Source organism: Narcine bancroftii, chromosome 1 (genome assembly GCF_036971445.1).
Source record: "Narcine bancroftii isolate sNarBan1 chromosome 1, sNarBan1.hap1, whole genome shotgun sequence".
In the NCBI taxonomy this organism is placed as follows: Eukaryota; Metazoa; Chordata; class Chondrichthyes; order Torpediniformes; family Narcinidae; genus Narcine; species Narcine bancroftii.
Window position 1 is genome coordinate 317,885,234 of NC_091469.1, and position 26,615 is coordinate 317,911,848.

The window sequence follows — 26,615 nt, forward strand, 5'->3', positions numbered from 1 at the left end:
ATGCTTGAATTAGAGCAGTTATTTCAGAGAATGGTGAAAGCACATCTCACAATGAAGTTGCACAAGAGTGAGTTTGGACATGCCACTGTAATTTATTTAGGTTATGTGGTAGGACATGGACAGGTGGCACCGGTTGGAGCGCAAGTATTGGCCTATGTGTGTGTGGTTTTATGTTAAAAAGTGACAGTTTGCCTTAGAGAGCCAAGGTGAAGGTGGACTGCTGAGAGCGTGGGAGACGGACTGAGCATGTGCAGAAAATTATCCCAGAATTTCTGGTCTTGGACGATAAACCACCACTGGGTGTGGGTGTGGATTGGAAGGAAGCCCAGAGCATGAGCCATGGTCTGGAGGACAGTTTAGAATGTTGGGATTTCAAAAAGGATGAACATTCCGAAGGCAGCCAGAAGGATCCAGACCAAGTCAGTTGTTCCTCTCTCTGCAAGCAACACAAGACAACTTCAAATTTTGTGATCTGTCTCTCTCTCTCTCTCTCTCTCTCTCTCAAAGATCTCTTGGCTTCAGTTTACCAAACAAACAGAATTTTATTTATGATCTTTGCTTCGGTTGAGATTGAAGTTTTGTGAGTTGTGTTTGTTTTGTGTCTAAGTTTTTCTGTGGGCTGGTTGGAAATATAACAGACTTTAACTACATATGTTATATTTAGGCTGGGGAATTTATTAGTTTTACACTGTTATAGAAATTTGCATAGTTACCAGTGGCATTGTGATAAGGGGGGGGGGGGGAATTTTGAATTAAAATTTGAAGATGATTTTTTTTTGTTAATAAAGTAATTGTTCATCTTTACCCCTGTGTGATATGCCTCCTTTGTGGTTGCTGGTTTGATCTTGTAATACCACCTATAACACCCGCTACTTCTACATTATGAGCCCCCTCGATCAGGACATGGTAGCCTCCAGAGCAAAGCAAATACGCAGTCCTCAAAGAGCTATTAACCCGCACGTTCGGGACCACTCACCCAGTAGGAGTGCACCGCCCGATTGCTGCATATGGACAAATTGGGATACGGGGTCCCATCCACCCTAATGAGCTAGATGCTCGCTTTGACTGAGGGCCTCAAGCCTTCTCTGCTCTACAAGCAGATCTTTCTGAAGCAGCTGCCTGAGGATATCCGACCCTTGCTCACGGACGAGGACTTCAGAGATCCTCGGAGGATCGCAGCCCGGGTGGACATGCTCTGGAGAGCAAAGGAGGACACCAGCGCTGTTATAGACCACATTAGCAAGCCCCACGAACAGCCACCTGCGATATCAAGACCAGTGGAAAGGCAAGTTAATATGCCGAGACTGTTCTGTTACTATCATCAGCGACGGGTCCTGTCAATGTCACCCACCCTGCGGTTTTCTGGGAAACGCCCTGGCCAACCGTTGTTGATGGCTGAGGCAGTTGGCCCACGTGATAGCCTCCTCTACGTCTGGGACTCCTTGTCTGGCAGGCGTTTCCTGGTCAACACTGGCACCGAGATAAGCGTCCTAATTTCTGAAGGCTTTGACAACTGCAAGCAGGCCCCAGCACTGAGGGCAGCCAACAGCTCCTCCATCCAGGCTTTTGGGACCTGCACCTTCCCCCTTCAGTTCAGCAACAGCTGGTTTACACGGACCTTCACCCTCATGGCAGTGGCGCAACCGCTCCTGGGGGCTGACTTCCTTCGGGCCCACTGCCTGCTGGTTGACCTCAAAGGACCGCGCTTAGTGCACGACAGAACTTTCAGAATCCATCTCGGGGGAAGCCAAGCTACCCGCCCCCCACCTAGACTCTATAACACTCTTAGAAAATGTATTCATCTGATTCCTGGTGGAGTTTCCCTCGATAGTGGTGCCACAGTTCTCCCCAGCCGAGCCAAAGCACGGGGTAAGGCACCACATACTGACCGAGGTGGGGGGGAACCCGGCTCCATGCCAGGGAACGCCGACTCCCTCCCGAAAAGCTCAGCCTCGCAAAGGAGGAGTTGAAGAAAATGGAGGAGCTGGGGATTGTGCAGCGCTCTGACAGTCCCTGGGCCTCTCCCACCCAGGGTGCCCAAATCAGCAGGGGAGGGGGTTGGAGACCATGTGAAGACTACCGCTGCCTCAATGAGGCCACCACACCAAACAGATACCCCGTGCCCCTCATCCAAGACTTTGCTGCCAACCTGCACGGGGCACGGGTGTTCTCCAAGGTGGACCTCATCCGGGGATACCACCAAATCCCAGTTCATCTCCAGGATGGCCGCAAGACCCCGATTATAACCCCCTTTAGCTTGTTTGAATTTCTCCACATGTTCTTCAGTCTAAAGAACACAGCACAAACTTTCCAGCAGCTGATGAATGCATCATCGCCAACCTTAATCACAAAGACCACGTCACCCACCTGATACAACTGTGCACCAAATTGAGTGAGTTCAGGCTGACGATCAACTCCGCAAAGTGCCAATTCGGCCTGGACACCATAGACCTCCTGGGGCACAGGGCTATCCCTCTCCTCGATAAGGTTGAGGTGGTCCAGATCTTTGCCAAGCCACGCACGATAAAAGAGATATAGGAAATCACTGGTGTGATAAACTTTTACCACAGATTCATACCAGCAGCGGCCCGCATCAAGCGCCCCCTCTTCACGCTGATGGTGGGCAAGTCAAAGGACAATACTTGGGACAATGTGTCTTTGAGGGCATTCCAGAACACTAAAGATGTGCTGGCCAACACTACCCTCCTGGACTACTCCAGACCGGAGGTACCTACTGCCATGACAGTTGACGCCTCCAGCATAGTGGTAGGGGGTGTGATGGAACAGCTCATTGAGGGCCAGTGGCAACCCCTGGCCTTTTTCAGCAGGCACCTCCGTCACCCCGAGCTCAAATACAGCACCTTCGTCCGAGAGCTGTTGGCGCTGTACCTGGCGAGAAGACATTTCCATTACTTTTTGTAAAGCCAGCATTTCAAGGTCTTGACCGATCACAAGCCACTATCCTTTGGTCGGCCCGACAAGAGACACTTGTCCTACGTGTCCGAATTTACCAGGGACTTACAGCACATCACGGGGAAAAGCAATGTTTTAGCCAATGCTCTATCATGCCCCGTGATTGAGTCGGTCCATGCTCTGTCCCAGGGGGTCGACTACATGGCCCTCGCCAAAGCGCAGCAGCAGGATCCTGAGATCCCCGCATATAGGATAGCCGTCTCCAGCCTCAGGGTCAAGGATGTCCCCATCGACCCAGGTAACCTGACACTGCTGTGCAACGTCCCCACTGGCAACCCAAGTCCCACTGTTCCAGCTGCATGGAGGCATCAGGTTTTTGACGCCATCCACAACATGGCACAACCGGCAATACGAGCTATGGTCAAAATGAAGGCCAACAAGTTTATACGGCATGACCTCCATAACCAGGTCAGCCAGTGGGCCAAGGCCTGCATGAAATGCCAGTCCTCCAAGGTGCAAGTTCTCACGAGAGCGTCCACACGGACCTTTAAACCAATGCGACGCAGGTTCAGCCACTTACATATTGGCATAGTGGGGCCGCTACTAGTTTCCCGTGGGGCATGATACCTCCTGACCCTGGTTGACTGCTCCACAAGGTGGCCTGAGGAGGTCACGCCGGCTAATAACACCACAGAAACCTGCACCAGGGCACTCATCGACACATGGGTGTCCAGATTCGGGGTACCTGAGCACCTAACCTCGGACAGGAGGACACAATTCATCTCTGGGCAGCACTGGCTAACTTTTTGGGGACACAGCTCCACCACACCATGGCATATCACCCTTAGGCCAATGGGTTGGTGGAGGGGTTTTACAGACACCTGAAGGCAGCCTTGATGGATGGGCTCAAGGGTCCCAACTGAGTGGATGAATTACCTTGGGTCCTGTTGGGGATTCATACCGCACCGAAGGAGGACTTCAATGCCTCAGCGGCGGAGATGGTCTACAGCATGCCCTTAATCATTCCAGGGGTGTTTCTGGCCCCCGATAAATACCCAGAAGACCCTTCGGCAACCCTTGAGAACTTGCGGCGAAAACTAGGGTCCGTGATCCTATGGCAACCCCCATCACATGGCCAACCAAAACATAACATCCCCAGGGACTTAAAGACTTGTCAGTACCTATTTGTGCAAAGGAGCGTCCACCAGCCATCCCTACAATGACCCTATGAGGTGCCCTACAGTGTTGTCAGGGACATCAGCAGTAAGGAGGAGACTTTTACCGCTGACTGCCTGAAACCAGCATATCAGGCTGAATTTAGTCTCCATGCCTCTCCCGTGACACGGGCAGAATGCCCAAGGCTACGGATAATGCAACACGATGGGCAGAGCGATAAACCCATCTCGCTTTCTAAGGCTTTGATGTGTGTGTTGTTCTTCTCCACACTCGCGTAGCGCGAACGCTACAAATTAATATTTAACCTATCACTATTCCTTCATTGGTTCATCACTTCTTAAACAAGAATCTGCTTTGAGATACTGCATTGACTTGGCAGGAGAGAATTTCAGAGTGAAATACAAACGTCTGCAGACACTGATTGCAGTTAAAAACATACAGTAATACTGAAGAAACTCATCCAGTCTTGCAGCATCCAGAAGAGGTAAAGATACATTACTGACATTTTGGATCTGAGAATTTCCAGCCAATTAGAAGTGCTTCTAGAACTGTGCCTGATGTTAATGAGCTTTAATTTAAATTTTGGCATTAAATACAAGCAGACAACCAAACCCTAAAGGACTAACCTGTTTTATACTGAAACTAGATATAGTGTAGATCATCGTGGGGTTACTGTAGAGGTCTTCAGGCCGCACCCACTTGGAAAAAAGTGCTTGCTGTTTTGGTGACAACACCAATTTGCCAGCTCGGTCCCTAGAGAAATAAAAGAGGGTTCTTTAATGCAAAACATCTTCTTCACTGGGCTGGATTCTTAGAATAGTTCAGCATTATGGATTCTCAGAACAGTGCAGTGTGACAGGGAAGGTTTATGACTCAAGGTCTGAGTTAGTGAGATTTTGGCAAAGAAAAACACAAAAGTTCCAGATGCTTCTCTGTGCACCTCTCTGACCTCCTGCTCAGACTCTACAACCCCAGACCTCTACTCCGTTTCTTCCCCACCCCACTTTATATACCATGCCCTCCATAATGTTTGAGACACAAGCATTTTTTTCCCTTTATTTTCCCCTGTGCCCCAGAGTTTCAAGTTTGTAATCAAACAATTCACGTGATTAAACTGCACATTTCAGATTTTATTAAAGATTATTTTTATACATTTTGGTTTGTCCATGTAGAAATTACAGCACTTTTTACACACAGTCCCCTCATTTCAGGGCACCATAATATTTGGGACATTTGGCTTCACAGACGTTTGTTAGAACTCATGTATGTTTAATTGCTTCATTGGTGCAGGAATAAGAGGAGCTGGGCTCCCTTCCAAACTTTTCAATCACATTTGTAGTCAATAGTTACCATTTTTCAATATGAAACTCAAAGAAGCCATTATGAGGTTGAAAAATAATGAAATTGTATGAGACATTGCCCAAACCACAGAATGGATGGCCAGATTAGCTTGCCAAGTATTTAAAAGAGCCTACAGAGTTCTGGCAAAAGGTCCTGTGGACAGATGAGACCAAGTGATAGCAAGAGCGAAGTCTGGAGGCGTAAAGAACCTGCTCAAGATCCAAAGGGAACCACCTTTGCCATGTTTGCATCTTGCAGTGAACCCTCTGTATTACTTGCTATTCATGAGTCTTCTGCACATAGTAGTCACGGACCCGTCACACTTGCCCCCTGAAGAGTGTTTCCGATCTGTCGGATATACGTTTGGGGATTTCTCTTCATTATGATGAAAATTCTTCGGTCATCAGCAGTGGAGTCTTCCTTGGACTACCAGTCCCTTTGCGATTATTGAACTCACCAGTACCCTCTTTCTTAACAATGTTCCAAACTGGTGATTTTGCTAATTGTAAGGTTTGGACAACGTCTCTTACTGTTTTAATCTTGTTTTTCAGCCTCATAATGGCTTCCTCATGTTGAAAAATGACAGCTGCAGACGACAGGTGATCAAAAGTTTAGAAGCCCAGCTCCCTTATACCTGCACCAATAAAGCAATGAAACATACCTGAGTTCTCCAAAAAACACTTGTGAAGCCAAATGTCCCAAATATTATGGTGCCCTGACATGAGGAACTAGGTATAAAAAAAATGCTATAATTTCTACATGGTCAAACCAAATGTACACAATTAACCTTGAATAAAATCTGGAATGTGCACTTAATTCCATGTGAATTCCATATTAATTTAAAACTATGGAGCACAGGGAGAAAGCAAAGAAAAATGTGTATTTATCCCAAACATTATGTCATTTCACCTATTCTATATTAGTCTTGTTAAATGGTTCGCACCCACAACGTTGACTGGCCATTTCTACCCATGGATGCTGTCTCACATACTGAGTTCCTCTAACATTTCTTTGTCTACTTAAGATTTTATCAACATTAAGACCACATAGGGTTGGCATAGCGGTCAGTGCAACACCCTTACTGCACCAGTGATTGGGACCGGGGTTCGAATCCTGCGCTAACATTAAGGAGCTTGTACATTCTCCCCATGTCTGTGTGGGTTTTCTCTGGGGGCTCCTATTTCCTCCCACTGTTTGAAAATGTACCGGGGTGGTGGAGGTTATTGGGTTGCAAATTGGGTGGCATGGACTCGTGAGCCAAAATGGTCTGTTACCGTGCTGAACATCTAAATTTAAATTTAATTTTAATAACTTTTTAAAAATTATCAATGTGGTAAATCAAATGTGCCAAAGGACAGTGGATCAGCGTGGGCCAGGTGTGCCTGCTGTGATGGACCAGAGTGTGCCATTAGGACAGATGGAAGCACAATGCAAAATAAAATCCAAAACGAGAATTGAATCCATTTGAAAGGGCGGCACAGTTAGCACAACTCCGTTACATCACCAGCAATCGGGTCCAGGGTTCGAATCCTGCGCTGTCTGTAAGGAATTTGTATGTTCTCCCCGTGGGCTCCTTCAAAATGTACCGTGGGCTTGTAGGTTAATTGGGTATAATATGGGCAGCACCGACTAATTGGTCAAAGAGGTCTGCTATGGTGCTGCTTGTCTACATTTAAATTTAATTTAAAAAAAGAATTACTTGATTTCTTTTCCCAGATCAAGGAATCTTTTTAAACACCGTGAATGAGAACATTTTAATTTGGCGCGCAGGCTGAAATTTTCTGGTTAGGACTTCTGGCCGGGTTCTGGGCTTAGGGATTAATTCTGCTTGTCTGGAGACGTGTTCGTGCACAAGTGTCCCTGGAGAAGGGACATGTGGTGTTCAAGAGCACCACAGGGAATGAATCCCAAGTAGCTTCAAGCCAAGGACTCATTTTAAATAAAATATAATTTAAATTGTATTTTCCACAAATTACTGTTCCCCTATCAATAAAAATGTCATATTTCCAAATTAAAATAAATACCAAATGAAAATACAAAAGCTTTATTTCCTTTTCTTGCAACAGAGCATTGTTCGAGAATGCTTCGAGGAATGAAGTTCATCGATCTAAATCTCTAGTGGTATTACAGTTGTGGTAAACAAGATAACGACTTGTTTTGTAAGCACAGAAGTGGTCTAGGGTAATTGGAGCACTCACATCTGCCAGAATTGGAAGATCAAATCCAACTTCAGGAACTTAGCACATAATCCAGGCTAACACTTGGGTATTGAAACAGAACTGCACTGTTATAGAGGCCTTCTTTAAGATATTAAATTCCCATTGGATTAAAAGATTGCCTGGCACAATTTAAAAGGGTAAAGATTTCCTGGCCTAATATTTATAGAGTAAAACTTCCAATATCTGGCAATTATGGGGATAGGTAGCTGCCAGATAAGTGAATTTTCCAGTTGTTTGAGATTGCATTTTGCATGATTAGCAAACTAACTGCGGTGGGCACCGCTATTAAACGTTCGTATATTTAACCTATTTATTTTGTGCAATTTTTTTTGCCTGCTCCTTGAATTCCAGATAATGGGGATTTTAATGGATATCATGCAACCTGGGCAAAATGGGAATTTTTTTGCCTCAGTCAGGGCAGGTGTATGTTTCAATATCGACTTCTATGCTTCCTAGAACATAGGAATTCACATGAAATGGTCTAGTATGTCACAGTGTTGCGCTAACTGCTTAGGAATTCACATTAGAAGCATTTTATTAATTAAAACTATCAAAATCCTCTAAACACCACAGGCCAGGAAGTATCTGTGCAAAGTGAAACATTTCAGGTTTTTAAACTCTGGTTTTAAATCTCATCTGTTTTTGCTTTCCACTGATAATGTGAAAGAATAAATTTAACAAATATGCTTAACAGAGGGTTAATGGATCAGATGAGTATAAACGGCAGCAGCTACAGCTGTTTACGAGTTGGTGGAAACATGATTGCTTTAACATGACCTCCTGTTTATCATTGCTAATTCACAAAATATTCAATATGCCTTGCATTAGGGACACTCTGACTTTCATTATTGTAAACACAAAATTGCCAGGTGTGTGTAACTCGTTTGAAACTTGCAAAGGTCTCATGCAGACTGCTGCCCAAAAGGAGTATAAAAGTACGATGAACACTTTGAGTGTGGGTTCAGCGTAGAGAACGAGTTACTAAACTCTTTCTTACCACTCCTCACTCCTGCTTGGTGAAATAAAGAAACTGATGTACGCTTAATTGGGTCTGCTTTTCTTTTGCTGTTTGTTTTATTACAGTGCGGGCTGACTTTAACAATACCAATTGACCTACTGAATACTTCCTGCATCAGTTTTGTTTTAAATCTGAGCAGTAAGCAAATACCATCACCATTGAATTGTGGGCTCACCACCAATTTAACAAGGCCCGGTGGAGGGTCATCAATTGATGGGTTTGCCAGTTCAGCTCACATCCTCTGACTACATAAAAAAATAATTTAATTTTAGTTTTAATTTAGACATGCAGCACAGTAACAGGCCATTTGGGCTGAAGAGTCCATGCCGCCCAATTTACACCCAATTAACCTGCAACCCCTGGCACGTTTCGAATAGTAGGAAGAAACAGGAGCCCCCGGGGAAAACCCATGCAGTCACAGGGAGAACGTACAAACTCCTTACAGACAGCGCGGGATTAGAAACCTAGTCATGACTGTCGGCATTGTAACAGTGTTGCGCTAGCTGCTATGCCAACCATGTTGGGTTGCTTTATGAATTCACATTAGAAGCATTTTATTAGTTTTTCAATATTAAAACGTTGCAAAATTTGATCATAGAACATGTAACACCTATTATTTTTTGCCAATGTAGCAATGTATCCAAATTAAAATAAAATGCCTGGCAGCTCTGGGAAGTTGGAGAAAATCCAAGTTTCCTCTCGGCTTTGTATGACTGGAAAATGAATCAGAACTGCTGCAAAACACATTTTCTACTGCATCCAATAACCACATACAGCTGGATTATCTACTAGTTATTCATTAAAACAAACAAAACTAAAATTTTGGATATAAAAATACAACATGGATACAGGCCATTTTGGCCCATGAGTCTGTGCCACCTGATTTACACCCCATTAACCTACACCTCCGGTACATTTTTGAACAGTGGGAGGAAAACCGAACCCCCAGGGAAAACCCAGACACGGGAATATCGTACAAACTCCTTACAAATGGCGCGGGGTCCAGTCCCGATCGCTGGCACTGTAAAGGCATCACCCTTACGCCAACCATGCCAGATGTCAGATTCTCACAGATCTTGTGAGACTCTCCTTGTAAGCAAGTGGATCACCCTAGGGGCTTGTATCCTCACATGCGCCAAAGACCTTCGGGTTGCTAAGAGAATTGGTCACTCCAAATTAGACCACATTTATGGGATGGTAGGAGTCAGGATGGAGTTCATGGGCACCTGAAAAGGAATGGGCTACAAAAATTTAGTGGGGTGGTTGCAATTGTTTGGAGAGGTGGCACAGATTTGATGGGCTGAAAGGTGTCCTGAGTTGATATGAGATATTCTCCCATTTTATGTTGAGGTGATTGGATACCTTTCTCGCATATTAACAGAAAACAACGTTTCAATATTAAATTTTGAAAATAAAGGGATCAGTGGTTCATAATAAATTAAACAGTAGATACAACATTTTCAAATAATCACTTAAGTCTTACATTTTGATAGTTCAATTTCAATCAAAACCTGCTTGTTCCGAGTTCCAGCCACAATTAATATCAGTTCCATCCTGCACACTGACAACACTACAATAGTTCAAAGGCTGATCTGTTTTAAAAAAAACTTCAGGTTTCTAACAATAGTTTGAGATAAGAATGCAATCAGCTTACGAGAATGGCATTGGAAACGCAAACCGCTCCTTAAGATCCACACTCATGAAAGGGACATATTCCATTCCATTGATCTTGGATGTTTTGCTGAAAGATAAATGAAAAGAAAAAGCCATTAAATGGAAGGATAATGTTTAAAAGTCAAGCAAATTCACCTTACCAAAATTACACACATTAGGCATATCACAATATCTCGGTAGAGAGTAGGTAAAAAGTCCCAACTCGAAATGTAAAGGGGATCTGTCCTGATCATTTCTACCAATGGATGCTGCCTTACCTACTGAGTTCCTTCAGATTGGTTACAGCATCTGTCGTTTGTGTGTTTATATGAATCATAAAATTTATTTTCTTCCAATTAATGGACCCAAGCTGCTTGTGTGAAAAGTAAGTGAAACAGAACTTAGTATACAGTAAAGTACAGCTATGTTTTCAGATTGAGTGCCTGCATTCCATTCAGTGCAGAAAATCTTTAAAGGGGCTACGTGGGGTGGTTCTAGAGAGAAGTTATTAGTCTGAAACACTGAGCTGAACCATGGTGAATTCAGCTCACCATTTAGTCGAGTTGCCCAAGAGCACTGAAAGTGGCCAGATGCAAAGGATGCCTCTCCACTCTGAGATCAAGACAATGAAATGTGGCAAAGTCAGAGTGGCAAGTGGCGAAACACAAGTTCATATCTCTTGCATGCTCCAAGAAAGGAAGACTGAGGCAGAGTCATTTGACAGAGTCTTGGACCTGATATGGTAATGGTTACTCTTCCCACAGATTATTCTTTATATTAAGACACAGCACGGGTAACAGGCCATTTTGCCCTATGAGCCCATGCTACCTTATTACACCTGATTAACCAACATCCCTTGTACGTTTCAAATGGTGGGAGGAAACTGAAGCCCCTAGGGAAAATCACGGAAAGAAAATACGAACACCTTACAGACAGCGTGGGATTCTTGCTGCAAAGATGCTGACCAAATAAAATTCTGATATATTCTGTCTTTATGCAATTTAAATGTGCAATTCATGCCACATTTCTCACAAGACAATACTTCCTACGTTCAAATATTTCTTTTGGCTGAGAATGTGGTTCAGGAAACTCTCATGCTCCAAAAGAAGAAAGATCATGCTTTTCTAATTATACTGATGTGAAGCATTTTATGATATTAATTTTAAGCCAATCTCACCGTAAAACCTCAATTTCTTCTGAAGAGTAAAGTTGACCCTGGCTTGACAAATGATTAGCTTGAACTCTAGGCATCTGTGGTTTATCGTTGAGAGAAAAATCAGATCCCAGTGGAAGGAAGGTTCGAACCGGCTGACTTGATTTTCCAGTAGCTTGCTTCCTTTCCTGAGATATTTTGGATTCAGCATCCTTTAGTGCTTCAGCTCTAAATGAAATAGACAACAAAATTAGTTATAAAGCATTTCCAAGATTCACAACATCCATCCTCTGAAAGGGCAGCAATGGCAGCAAGTACATGTGAGCACCATGCTCTCCCAAATTTTCTATAACATCATACATCATTCCATCTTGGATCTGCATCTTTGTAGACTCTTTGTCATCAGGTCATACTCTGGAACTCACCACCAGTCTCTGAGCACCATCAACACACATTCAGCATTTTAAAAAAAATGTAATTTCAGTACTGTTGACTGTAGCAGTTTTCAGTGAATGCAAAATTGGCCAGTTCATAGGTGAGACAATAGTACACAATATGGCTAATTCAACATCAAATAACACCTCACTCAGAGGCCAGTGGGATAGAAAATGCATGGGAATTGATCTTTAACCTGGTGACCATACTGGAACAGGTCTGCAACTGTATCACATTATGCAACGTTCAATAGGTTTCTTACACATTCTTCAGAAAAAAAAGTTCTTTATTTATTTAAATATAATTTGGAAGTACAGCGCGGTAAAAGGTCTTATGACCCATGAGCCGATGGCCCCCCCAAAATAAAACACAAATTAACCTACAGTCCCTACCGTTTTTGGAGGGTGGGAGGAAACCGGAGCACCCAGAGGAAGCCCACGCAGGTGATGGGAAGAACATACAAACTCTTTACCGGCAGAATCGGGCCTGGGTCGCTGGCACTGCCACAGTGTTGTGCTAACCGCTACACTAGCCGTGCTGGTCTCCAACAATTTGAAAATTTCCAGATGGAAGCAAGTGACTCACCTGTCCAGAGACTGTCGAGCTAACTGTTTCAATTTAGCCTGCAGCGCTTGATCAGAAGTTTCATTTGCCTAGGGGGAAAAATAGAGACAATCTGGTTTCTGAAGTGCATCTGATACACTAATCTCTGACACACCGACACAAAGTCTACGAGCTGGACCTCCTTCACTGCTGATTTATTTTATGATTCTGTTAACTTACTGTTTCCAGACATAATTCGACAGCTTCAGTGTATAGTTCTATAGCCTCGTCAGTGTTTCCCCTCTCATCTTCTTCGAATGCCTGTGTGACGAGGAAGTGAGCACGCTCCAGATCCATCTGTTGCTTTGTCTTCAGGTGGACACCTTTGCTCTTCTGTGCTTGAACTGAACAATGAAGACAATTCATTCAAGGAACAACTTTAATGACATTTGAACAATTGAAAAGTAAGCACGGAATATAAAACAATATAATATTTTCTTATTGTCAGTTAAAAGTATATTTAAGAGATAATTTAGGTCCAGATTTGATATTACCTGAACAAAGTTATTTGAAACAATTAATCACAGATATAAATATTAAAAAATTTATTTCAATTATATATACAATTTTTTTTAAAAAAGGAATGAATAAAGCAGAAGTTCATAAGCCAAGACAAAGATGGAAGATTCAAAAATAAATATTCAAGAGGAAACTTGGTTAGAACTTTGTCAGGACTACAAATAGTCTGGTACAGAATGGTACAATATAATTTTTTACGTAAACTATCTTACTCCACAGAAATTAAATGGATTAAATTCTAATTTTTCAGGTAAATATTTTACATGTAATAAAGAAATAGGTACTTTATTTTACATTCTACGTGGAAATTTTTTTAACATTCAAAATTAGGATTCTTTTGGATAGTATTGGGTTTATTTTTGGAAAAAGTTACCAAAGTTTCCTCAAGATCCAAATTTTTTTAAAAAACGTGGAAATATTTTTGACACAGAATTGAAATTGAATAGATATCAAAAAAACTTGTTAAAATAGCCCTATTGGTAGCTATAAAATGCATGACAGTAACTTGGAAGTCAGATGTGCATTTGGAAATGGGTAGATGCCCAGACTGACATAGGGAGTTGGATACCATTTTTTAAAATTACATATAATTTACGGAATAAATTTGAAATTATTCAAAGGTTTGGAATCCATATTTTCAAAGTTTAGGAATTAGGTTGTAATCGCCCAACTTGAACCTTCCGACTCTTAAAATTAAGATATAGTAGATTTTATTTGATAGTTTTACTAAGTTTTTACTTAAATAATATCCAGATGTTCTCTTTTTCTTTCTTTTCTATCAGGCTGTTGGGGGCAATGGGAGGAGGATGGGGAAATTTAAAAAAAACACCATGTAATAATTTTTAATGTTTTTGTACAGTATAACTCCGATTATCCAAAATTGAATTATCCAAAATTGAATTATCCAAAATCCTCATTTAGCTGAAATTTTTTTGGGCTCGGAAGTGACGTCTGTTCACTTCCGAAAAATATCAGATAAATTAGATTATCCAAAACAATCAGAAATCCTCATTTATCTGAAATTTTTTTTCTGGAGCTGAACTGACCTCACAAGTTGAAAAAAATTCACCTGACACGAAATTAGAATGACTATCGTCCTTGTTTCAGGTAACTCCCTCCCCTCTCTCTTCCCATTTCTTCTTTACTTTCCCCTATTGACTTTTCTCTCTAATTCTCCCTCTCAAACTGCGGGCCGCTGTCTCCGAGCCGCAAGGGCCGGCAGAATCCCTTGTCCCAGTGTCATCAAGGAGAGCGGGGTCCCGGGCAGGAGTGGGGACCTCAGGCTCTCGGGAAAGAGCGGGGAAGTGTCAGTGATCGTTGGTGGCATTTGGGAGGGGGAGTGTGCGCAGGCGAAGAATGGGTCAGTGTCGGGCTCCAACATCGAGAACCAGGACGCAAAGCTAGAACGAGCCCACAAGGAGACAGGACCCCACCAACTCACCAGAGGGTATTCCACCAGCCCGGGAAGCCTCCCTGGGGAATCAGCGATGGCTGTTGCTACTGGACTGTTTTAAAAAAATGACCAGTTATCCGAAAAATTCAGTCATCCGAAATAGGTCTGGTCCTGACCATTTCAGATAATCGGAGTTGTACTGTAAATGCAGAAATGTGCACAAGAATATATGTCGATATACTACAATAGCTGCACCCACAAACCATACAAACCTGCAGAGTAAAGAGCTTGTACTCGGCTCAGGTACTCGTTAATCTTCTCCTGTATCCCATCCAATTTTGATCCAGCCATGGTAGCGCATATCAATGCCTGTGCAGCCTCCTAAAAAGAAAACCTGTTTTATTGAAGACCAAATTTCAAAAGGAAAAGCCTTGCATGCTTATCGTTCCTTGCAGAATCCTTGTTGTTTCACATGCTTTGTAATGTATTGATGTGCAGCAGGCAAATTCCGCACGGCAAAGTGCCATGACCTGTAGCGAGGTAGGAATCAAAATCTGGAGACATATCTGATTACGGATGTTGGAATCTGGAGCATAAAGACATTCTATTGGAGGCATTCAGTGGGTCAAGCATCAACCGTATCACTATAAGCTTGTTTTTCATCCAGCACTAACTAGAATCACGCAACTGGACAGAATTGAATTGTGGAGAAGTAATGACACAGAAGAGGACATTTGTCCTGTCAAATCTGGGCTAGCTCTCTGCAGAGCAAAGCAGTTAATCTCCACTCTCAATCCCCCCCCTCTAATGCTTTAGTGACCTTTTCTCCTTTGATAAATCCAATTCATTGTGCCTTCACCACCCTGTCAGACAACGTATTTCATGTTAATCATTCAGTGTATAATAAATTCCTGCTTTCTTTCACTATTTTCAGCTCAGTCCCCTTAAATCTTTGTCCTTTGAACCTCGACAATTGCACCCATAAACCTGCATTATTTTGAACACTGATAGAGGAGATAACCCCCCCATCCTCCCGCCTCCATTTGTGGAGAAGCAGAGATGACCCATGAGATGGTGGCCCCAGCAGGGGTCCAGTGAGGGGCTCGGCGGCTGAAGAACACATGGACAGTAGGCTGTTGGCGACACCAGGCAAGGAAGCTACACAGGCTACAGGTTCCTGGTGACTTTGTGGTCAAAGAACTCACACCATGCTGTGAACTGCTGGAGACTGGCTCAAGACCGGCTATAGGGGGTTACCAGGTACAAGAACCGGGATGCGAGTGGGTTCTGAGGGCCCTGAAGGCTTCCCAATCATGTCAGAGGTTTGGATCTGGAGCTCAGGTGGCCGATAAGACTGGAGTCAGAAGCCTCTTTTAGGTGTTTAGAAGAAGATTAGGCACCTGCAGGTGAGGCTAGCTGAGTTCAGCTGGCACATTTAGGTGGCCACAGAATGGACGGCTTTCTGGCACCTAAACGTGCCAGCTGACTGCTAGCCGCCTAGCAGCAAAAGCAGTCTACTGCGGACAGGTGCCTAATCCCGCCCATGCTGACCTCACGTCATAGCAGAGCGTCAAGGCAGGCCTGACAAACAACTCAGGCCTGCCCTACTCCCACTACCAGTGTCCCCCTCCCTCACCCTCCTGACTCCCGCTGCCAGACCCCCCCCGACCCACCCAACTCCCGCTGCCAGTCCCCCCTCCCCACCCACCCGACTCCCGCTGCCAGTCTCCCTCTGGACGAAGGAGAGAACCTCGAAACAGGAATAAAAGATGGTCTGACTAATCATTAATGGTGAGTAAGAATTCTCGCTGTCGTGTTTGTTTCAAGGCAGTAGGTTTTGGATTAAAGGCTTTTGTGACATTACACCCAGAATCTGCAGTATTAAAGTATAAACGCAACGCTGGAGAAACTCACAGGTCAGTGTATGTTATGTAGCAAGATAAAGATACATATCCAACGTTTCTGGTATGTGCCCTTCACCAAGGTATTTCCCCAAACGTAGGTTATGTATCATTAGCTTTGCTATATGTAAAGTCATTATACCCAGAATCTGTAGGCTTCCTTGTTTTAAGTAAAAGCACAATGCTGGAGAAATTCAGCAGGTTCAACAGCGTACTTTAAAGATAAATCTGAACGTTGGACCCTTCATCAAGGTATTTCCCCAAACGTTGGTTATGTATCATTAGCTTTGCTGTGTTTCTCCAGTTGCTGGTCTCAGGAAACACAAGTAAAAGAACTGGCGGAGGGTGAGAGAGAAAGATGGGGCGTGATTAAAAAGATCAGCTAAAGTAAAATAGAAGGAAATAAGGAAAGGAAAGGTTTGTGATGTGGAGTTAGACCCAGAGAGGACCAACTCAAAAGGATGTGCACTAGCTCTCAGAAGGGCTGGAATGGAGAAGGCTGAGGAGAAGGAGGGGGCGAGTGACAGACAGAGAGACCGTCATGACTTAAAGTGCAATTACAAGGCAGACACAGACAGGGGCAGAAAAGCAAAAGGTGGGAGGGGACCAGAGAGGGAGAAGGGGGCAGAGAGGAATGGAGGGCTGGGGGCAAAGGGACAGAGACAGAAAAACAAATACGGACACTGGCTCCGAGATTATGTGACAGGATGGCGAGGAAACAAGAGAGAAAGAGGCGAGTGAAGAAGAGCAAGGGAGAGAAGCCGGGGAAGGAAGAGAATCAAGTTTCACAACCCAAGTAGATGCTTGATGTATCCCTGGGAGAAAAGGGATGAAGAGAGGGAAGGACAAGAATCAAGGAAGACAGGGACAGCGAGGGAGAGAAACGTGTCAGAGAAAGCGAGACATTCCCACGGGGATAAATACAGACATTGGAAAGTTATTGGCTGCCACAAGGTAAAGCCTACTGACTGCCAACGCGTCGCCCCAGTCACATTCACACTCCCACCCCGGGCATTATCTGCCCCTTCCAGTCTCAACTTCCAGGCACCTGCACCATATCTCCTCTCCTCCCTCCACAACCTCCCGGCACTTCACCTGCACCATTTGCCTCCCTCTCCAGCCCCGGACGCCTCATCTACTGCTGCCAGTTACTGCCTCAGGCATTCTTGACAGTTCCAGGCATAACGCTGCTGGTCTCATGAGTCGATGGCTGACGACGTCACCACAAAGTCATCAGCTCGCCCCCTGGCAGCCCGGGCCGCTTTCCAGACTCAAGACCAAGACTCGAAGCAGGATATTATACCTTCTTCTGGAGGAGGGACAAGTAAGTAGACCGCCTGGCCGGCTTTTCTGGTTTCAGATGGCCACCCGACAGCCGCACAGGAGTATAATGTGCAGCTTTACAGTCGGGTATTGTGGCCATCTGAAAGTGGCTGAGGAGGCTGCAGAGGTTACAGGGGCACTGGAGGTGAATTCATGGACACTTAGTGATTCTGGGAGGGGGGGGGGAGACGGCTCTCTTTTGCTTCTTTTACATTTATAAATGTTGAAACAATAATCTTGAATCTTCCAAAAGCTTTTCTGTTAAGGTGAACAATCCTAGCTATCTCCAGCCCTTCATGAAACACGTGCTATTCCCCACAGCCCTTCTCATAAATCTATTCTGCAACCTCTTCCCACTTCGATGCTTCATGAAGTGAGAAAAGGTAAAACTTCATATGTGGTAGAACAAGTGCTTTATAATTTCAAGTTTAAAAAAAAACTATTTACAATGGCCAAGATCCCATGGTTTCTCAACACTTGCACTACCCCAACCAAAGATTTATGCATATATCTATCCACATTCAGGACTTTGCTCCTGTACTCACTGTAGATTTCCTAGAGCCTCTTACTGATTATCCTCCCAAAATGCATCATTTTGTAGTTTTTGATGATGCACACTCATAATCTCCTGGCCATTCTAGTAGTCTATGTCAAGAAATGTATCATGGTTTGTTTCTATCTCTGTAATCCAAGATTTAATTTTTTTTAAAATGCCAATTTACTTTTCAAGTCGCTTTGTGTTCTCATTCTTCCAATGACATTGAGTCAAATCAATGTGGTCCACATTTCACAAATCAAAACAAAAAGGGTGACTGGATAAGCACAAAACTGGTATACTGTAATGCTGCCAGAGCTTAAAATAATAACTGTCAGGGCTGACTCAATAAACTAGGACTGTCCTCTAAAATTGACAGCCTGGTTAGCATGATGCTGTTACAGCACCAGCGATCGGGACTGGGGTTCAAATCCCATGCTCTCTGTAAAGGAGTTTAAACATTCCCTCCATGTCTGTGTGGATTTCTTCCGGGGGGGGGGGGGGGGGGGGGGGGTCCTGATTTCCTCCCACTGTTCAAAATGTATCTGAGGTTAATGGGGGGGGGCATAGGCTCGTGAGCCTGAAGGGCTTGTTACCGTGCTGTCTGTCTAAATTTAAATTATAGATAGATGCTTCTTGAAAATATACTCTTTGGGCGCTCTGAGTGCCAACCTTCATGCATTAATTTTTACAATCATCCCATACTAACCCATTTTATTCTCCCTACATTCCCATCCATTAACCCCCACCCCTGCCAAGGATTTTCCACATCACGGCACATGAGGGACAATTCACAATGGGAAGTTAATTTAACGACCCACTCATTCAAGAAAAGCCAGCTGGTCACAGAGAGAACACCAAAAGTTCAGAGTCGAATCCTGGATCACCGGAGCTATCAGACGGACACTTAGTTTCTCACAGCCGAATAACATTAGGATGTCTGCATCCTCCTATTCTGACTTGTGGAGCACTAACATTTTATACCTCTTTCCTCTTCAACTGCCTTGTCCTGGACTCTGAAATGTCTTCTTAAAATGTCTCCCATTCTTTATCCCTGTTTAAAACATTTAAAGACAGAATCTAAAACTTATTTGTTAGCTGCCCTAACAGTTTATGCAGGTCATTATCAAATAGTTGATTACTTTTCTGAGAAGCACCATCCAACAATTTACATTGATGTGACTGAAAGGTCTTAAATATGGAGCAGAACATGAGCCTTCTGGCAAATAAAATATCAATGGGTAAAAGGTTTCTTAAATCAAATGTGAGAATGGAAAAGTCATTGATATTATCTACAGTCACAGTGTCTGTATCATTATTTTTTTTCCCCCAAGGAGAAAGGCCTGAAACATTGGTGACCCTTTACTTCCTATAGATGCTGTGTGACTTGCTGAATTCCTCCAGCCCATTTGCGTATTTCAGATCCAAACAGGATTTCTATTACTGCATAAATGTAAACAAAAATGGGGGCAGGAAAGAAGTAAAGAGAACTTTCCCTTATCAATTAAAAACAGATCTACTATCAATGGACCCTTTAGATTTTTTAAGATATTTAGATTCAGACATATAGCATGATAACAAGGCATTTTGGCCCACAAACCTGTGCCATCCAATTTACACCCAATTAACCTATACACCGGGTTTGTTCGAACTGTGGGGGGAAACCGGAGTCCCTGGGGAAAACCCACATAGACGTGGGGAGAATGTACAAGCTCCTTACAAACAGCGCAGGATTTGAACCCGGATTCCAATCACTGGCGCTGTTATGGTGTTGTGCTAACCACTACGCCAACCGTGCCTTCGACAGATAAATTATACAGTAGCTAAACGCCAACTGCAATGTGAGTTGCCTCTTACTGAACCAAATGCAGACAATGGCTTTTTTCCAACTCTGAAGATGCCTGTCAAGCATCTCGTTCCTGACAACTACGGACTAATCTGATTCGCAGATTGAAGGCTGAAGTAAAACACGAAAGTCCGCAGACACCATGGTTGAACGCTGGAGAAATTCAACAGGTCAAATAGTGCCCTTTGTACAGCAAAGATAAAAATACATAACTGATGTTTCAGGCTTGAGCCCTTTATATCTTAAATTGCCTGGTTAACCCCGTTTTACACGACAGTTTGAAAGGTCCTGGACAGATCAGCAAGTAATCCAAAAGTAAAATGATGCAAGGATTAAAGCAGGGAATGCTGGAAAATGGGAAGGGGGCGGGGAATGCCTGGGGTTGACGATGGTGCACTGACATTAAACATCATCAGATGGTGCAGCAGCCAACTGGGCAGAGAAGGGGAAGCAGCCCCTTGCCTGAAGGTGTGCTGGATCAGTGCGGCCTCCACCTTACCGTGCCCCGACCCCACGCTGGAGCCCCATTCCTCCCCAACCCCAGGAAGCCCCCTCCCGCTGGAACCCCGACCCTCCCTCAAGGGCACACTCCCCACACCACACGGGGATCCCTCCCCCCACACCACTCGGGGATCCCTCCCCCCCCCCACACCACCCGGGGATCCCTCCCCCCCCCCACACCACCCGGGGATCCCTCCCCCCCCCCACACCACCCGGGGATCCCTCCCCCCCCCCACACCACCCGGGCATCCCTCCCCCCCCACACCACCCGGGGATCCCTCCCCCCCCCCACACCACCCGGGGATCCCTCCCCCCCCCACACCACCCGGGGATCCCTCCCCCCCCCCCACACCACCCGGGGATCCCTCCCCCCCCCCACACCACCCGGGGATCCCTCCCCCCCTCCACACCACCCGGGGATCCCTCCCCCCTCACACCACCCGGGGATCCCTCCCCCCCCCACACCACCCGGGGATCCCTCCCCCCCCCACACCACCCGGGGATCCCTCCCCCCCCCACACCACCCGGGGATCCCTCCCCCCCCCACACCACCCGGGGATCCCTCCCCCCCCCACACCACCCGGGGATCCCTCCCCCCCCCACACCACCCGGGGATCCCTCCCCCCCCCACACCACCCGGGGATCCCTCCCCCCCCCACACCACCCGGGGATCCCTCCCCCCCCCACACCACCCGGGGATCCCTCCCCCCCCCACACCACCCGGGGATCCCTCCCCCCCCCCACACCACCCGGGGATCCCTCCCCCCCCCACACCACCCGGGGATCCCCCCCCCCCACACCACCCGGGGATCCCTCCCCCCCCCCACACCACCCGGGGATCCCTCCCCCCCCCCCACACCACCCGGGGATCCCTCCCCCCCCCCCACACCACCCGGGGATCCCTCCCCCCCCCACACCACCCCCGCCGCGGGAAGGCCCCGGAGCCCCAGCCTCACCTTGTAGTAGAAGACGGCCTCGGTGAAGCGGCCGCTGTGGTCGTTCCTCACCGCCATCTGGGCGAACCTGACGGCGTCCTGCTCGAGGACGCTCGGGTCCATCGTGAGCCCCGGGGACCTGAACCCAGCCCGCCGCCGGCCCGACCACAGCCACTTCCGCCTGCAGCGGAACCACTTCCGCTTCCGGCCTGCGCGGACCGACCCCGCCAACCTAGCCGGTCTTCAAAGATACATGGCTATCGTTTCGGGCCTCAAGGAAGAAGCCAGAGGCAGGAAATCTCCGACTTCCCACCATGGGGGAGGAATCCACACCCACAAAGGGCTGAGACCAGGGGAGAATTTATCATGAGTGGGCCACAAGAGACACGCGGGAAGAAGGGGTTGAGCCAAGCCACACAAGTCGATGTCAATGGCATCTGTTGGTGGGGGCCCGGACGGAAGATGAGGGGTTGTCCATCCGATTTCCGGGCGGTCTGGCAGTGCACGAGACCGTCACAGACCTTCCAGCGAGGGAATGGGATGGGACATTGGGGTGATCCACGCTATTGCGGCGGCCAGAGCCGAGGTGCTCGATGAAGGCGTCACCCAGTCTCCGACGTGGAGGAGACCACAGCGGGGGCACCGCATGTAATGGACGACTCCTGCAGATTCGCAAGTGAAACATTCCTTCAGTTGGGAGGGCTGTTCTGGGCCCCCGAGCGGTGCTGATGGAGGAGGTGTGGGCGCAAAAGGAGCATCTCCTGCGGTCACAGGGGGAGGTCCCGAGGAGATGATTGATGGGGAGGGAGGTGTGGGCAAGGGAGTCACAGAGGGAGTGGTCCCTGCGGGAGGCAGAGAGGGGAATATGTGTCTTGTGGTGGGTTCACGTAATAGGTGGTGGAAATGGCGGAGGAGGATGTGTTGGATGCAGAGGCGGGAGGGGTGATAGGTGAGGGCAAGAGGAGTCCTGTCCTTGTGTATGTGGGGGTGGAGGGAGCCCGGACAGATGTGTGGGTAATGGAGGATATGCGAGTGAGGGTTGAGTTGATGGTGGTAGAGGGAAAGCCACATTGTTTGAAAAAGGAGGACATCTCTGATGTTCTGGCACAGACGCCCTCAACTTCGGTGCAGATGTGATAGAGGCAGAGGGGTTGAGAGAATAGAATGGAATCCTTACAGGAGACAGGGTGGGAGGAGGTAGCTGAGGGAGTTGGTGGGTTTGTAGAAGACTTTTGCCAAGAGTTTGTCTCCTGAGATGAAGGCAGATCAAGGAACAGGGGAGTGTTGCTGGAGATGGAGCATGTGAATTTGAGTTCGGGGTGGAAGTTGGCAGCAAAGTGGATGAAGTTGACGAGCTCATCATGGATGCATGAGGCTGTACCAAAGTAGTCGTCAATGTAGTGGAGGAAGAGTTGAAGGGCCTTGCCTGTGTAGGTTTGGAGCATGAATCACTCCACATGGCCAATAAAAAGGCAGGCATAGCTGAGGCCCATGCGGGTACCCACGGCTACCCCTTTAACCAAGAGAAAGTAGGATGAGTCAAAGGAGAAATTATTAGAGGGTGAGAACAAGTTCTGCCAGCCAGAAGAGGGTGGCGGTGGAGGGGGACTTGTTGGTTCTATTGTCCAGGAAGAAATTAAGGGCTTTGAGGGCTTCACTGTGGGAAATGGGGGTGTATAGGGATTGGGTGGTCCATGGTAAATATTAGGTGCTTGAGTTCAGGGAACTGGAAGATGTAGGTGGGGATGGACTGAACCAGTGGCAACAAAACAGAGTGAAAGTAAATGGAGACCAAATCGGTGGGGCAGGACCACACGGACACGATGGGTCTGCCAGGGCAGTTGGGTCTTGGGTAGGAGGTAGAAACGGGTGATATGGGGTTGGGAAACGAAACGGTTGGAGGCTGTGCTAGAAGATGGCTGGAAGTGACGAGATCAGAGATGGTGTGTGATACAGTGATTTGATGAGTTTTGGTGGGACCCTGAGAGGAGGTGTCTGAGAGTTGTTGTCTGACTTCAGCCAGATAGAGGTCAGGGTGCCAGAACACAACAGCACTACCCTGTCTGCAGGTTTGATGGTGAGGTTCAGATTGGTGTGGGAAGAATGGAAGGCCACGCATTCGGGGGGGGGGGGGGGGTGAGATTAGAATGAGTGAGTGGAGTAGTGATTTCAGAGTGGCAGTTGGAAATATAAAGGTCCAAAGCAGGTAGAAAATGGGAATGAGATGTCTAGGAGGAGGAAAAAGATGAGGGGGTGGAGAATCGTGGTTATCGATGCAAGCATGAAGATGGAACTGATGGAAGAAGAGTTCATCATCATGGTGTGCGTGGAACTCATTAAGGTGTGGGTGAAGGGGGTCGAAGGTGAGGCCTCTACTGAGGACAGAGTGTTCAATCTCTGAGACAGGAAGGTCGGAGGGGATGGTGAAGACCAGGCAGGGATTAGGGCGAGGTTCAGTAGGGTGTCAGGGAGGGGAGGAGGATAGGGTGTTTCAGGAGGTGGTGAGTAGAAAGGGCCCAAGAGAGGGAGGGGAGGGTTGGGAAAGTCAGACGGTGGGGAGAGAGAGGCTTGTGTGCGACTTCACAATGGAGGCTCAGTCCTGTAGGTCATAGGGTCAAGGTGGAAACCTGAATCTGAAGCACAGTTCTGTCAGCCACTGGGTTCAGGGTGAAAGTTCATGCCAGAGGATTGATCCTGTCAGTCACTGGGGCCGAGATGGTGACCTGTCTCAGGAGCTCTGTCCTATAGGTTACTGAGGCCAAGGTAGAGATCTGCATCAGAAGCTCAGTCCTGTAAACCATCAGGGCTAGAGAGGAGACTTGTGTGGGAGCTCACCGAGACGGCAGTCTCCATGGACGCGAGCTTCCGATCCTTGATGGATGCCAGGTGCATGTAGAATTGGCGGTTGAATGCATGGATCCGGCAGAAGATGGTGTAGGAGATGTCCATTGTAGATCATGGCGAATGAGGTCCAGAGCTGTGGTAGCAAGAGAGCGAGGGTCTGTTGGTACCTGCGCATCGAGCTGAGGGCAGTCCGTAGAATACAGCCGGAGAAGTGAAGAAAACAGGCTCCAAACAGACCTTCCAAGTGAAGTAACACATCTACTGCAAGCAGTGCTCCCATTGTCTCCTCTACATTGGAGAAACTGGGCACAGACTGGGAGATAACTTTGCTGAGCATCTCGACTCTGTCTACCGCAATAGTGTGGATCTCCCAGTGGCCGCCCACTTCAATTCTCCATCCCATTCCTTTGCCGACCTGTCTGTCGATGGTTTCAATGCACTGCCAGACTGTGACCACCCTTGAATTGGAGGAACAACATCTTATTTTCCAATCCTCCAACCAGATGGCTTTAGTATCGATTTCTCTGGCTTTCGTTAAAACCCCCTCCCTCCCCCCTTGCTTCTTCCACGTCACCTTTCCCCAGTTCTGTCTCTTCATTTCGTTTCCCTTTACACAAACATGATAAATTCTTACCTCACCCCTGATCACATGCAATTAACACCTTTTGTTGGTCTGGATTCCTCCCCCATCATTTGAATTCTGAGGCTTTCTGAGATTTCCTGCTTCTGGCTCAGCCCCAAAATGTCAGAAATATATCTTTGTCTCCTATGGATGCTGAAAATACCAGCTGAGCTCCTCCAGCATTTCAGAGTCTTTTTACCGGCCTGCACTGGGCAGTGCTGCGACTCTGGTGCTGTTTATGTCAGTGTATTTTTAAACGAGATGCCAAAAATGTATGCTGAATGTTCCTCAGCAGGAGCCATGTCTCAGTTGTCACATGGTGTTTGCTGACAGACAGGCTTGTGGTCTTGCACCTTCCAACTCCTCCTGAAATGCTTGATGCCTTCGCACCTTGATGAAGGGCCCAGGCCCAAAATGTTGGTTATGCATCTTTATCTTTATACAATTTGACTTGCTGAGTTTCTCCAGCGTTGTGCTCTTACTGTAAATTGGCTGCCCTGTTTCCCTCCCACGCCATTGCTATCATGGACAGATCTGCAACAATCAGTAAGTGACCTAAAAGTAAAATAGTGAAGATGTCAAATTGAAAGTGAAAGTGCTGAAATGCCCAGCTGGCCAAGGCCACACTTGGAGAGGGGGTTTGGAGCACCAGGTCTGGCAGAGAGAGTTAGATCAGGCATTAAGGATAAGGTCCTAGGGGGTGTGGTAAATTGGCGTAGAGACTAAACGCGTAATCCATGTCCTCTCTGGTGTCTTTTAAGTACCTGTTTTTTAACCCTTTTATTTTTAATTTTAAAATTTTAGTTTGATATTTTGGTGAGCCATTATGGCTGCTAATGTAAAAAAAAGTAAGTCTCAGTTACAAAAGAAAATACAGTTGTGAAATAAGTGTAGAAGAATTGGGGCCTAAACGACTTGAAGCAGTCTCGGACTTGATTTCAGCGATTCCCCAAGTCTCAACGATCGCCGGTGGGGACAAAAGTTAAAGTTACAGCCACTCACCAATCTCAAGATGGCGCTGGTCCGACCCGTTTTGCGGAGGAAGGAGCGCGCTCCCGAGAAGTTGGGCACGAGCTTGGAGGCTTGTTGCAAAGAATAACCCCATTGGAAGAGATGGGAGCGCGGAGAAAGAGGACTGTGACGCTAGACACGCAGTCTATAGTGACTGTGGACATGAGTAGCGCTGCTAATTACGGAGGATTCTGTAATTTTATTAAAAAATGGTCTGCAGGGGAGGACAGCGACGAGCTCCTGAGGAAGTTGGGGGATCGTCGTTGGGTATTCAAACCCGCAGCAAAACAACTAGAATGCTGCCTTTTGATGTACAACTAGAAGAGGACTTACCTTACTCTGCCACTGTACAGGAAATGGAAGAAGAGCTGGAAGAAAGTGAGTTACAAATTACGGAACCAGATTCTGCATTCCAAATTGCATCTCAACCTATTTATATGATGTTTGAAGGTATTGCTTCTTATTTGGATATCATTACTGGTCAATTGAACCAGCTGGTTCAAATGAATACTGATATGAGTTCAGACCTAACTGTGGTTAAGGCAGAAGCTAAAGAAAATTGGGAAAACTAAAAAAATTTGAAACTTCCTTTTCTGAATGTAAACAACAAGTACAATCCAATACAGAAACAATAGTAAAGGTGGAAAAATCAGTTAAAGATTTAGGAGCCCGGG

The 26,615-nt window shown here is 46.3% G+C and overlaps 1 protein-coding gene across 4 annotated transcripts in view; it reads right to left on the bottom strand.

The window, feature by feature from the left end:
* The window catches only part of capn7 (calpain 7), a 63,434-nt gene extending 41,507 nt beyond the window's left edge, over positions 1 to 21,927 (bottom strand). The window contains exons 1-7 of one of the 4 annotated variants that reach the window (XR_011347507.1): positions 21,486 to 21,927; positions 14,696 to 14,804; positions 12,692 to 12,855; positions 12,494 to 12,561; positions 11,498 to 11,701; positions 10,322 to 10,408; positions 4,716 to 4,842 (exon numbers count right to left, since the gene is read on the bottom strand). Coding sequence is in view for 3 of the 4 variants with exons in the window: in XM_069906673.1 (XP_069762774.1) it covers positions 4,716 to 4,842; positions 10,322 to 10,408; positions 11,498 to 11,701; positions 12,494 to 12,561; positions 12,692 to 12,855; positions 14,696 to 14,804; positions 21,486 to 21,587 (861 nt within the window). In the remaining variant the exon portion in view is untranslated. The remainder of the gene's footprint in view (positions 1 to 4,715; positions 4,843 to 10,321; positions 10,409 to 11,497; positions 11,702 to 12,493; positions 12,562 to 12,691; positions 12,856 to 14,695; positions 14,805 to 21,485) is intronic. The other 3 variants (XM_069906673.1, XM_069906690.1, XM_069906681.1) reach the window with 3 other exon arrangements.
* Between the last annotated feature and the right edge of the window lie 4,688 nt (positions 21,928 to 26,615).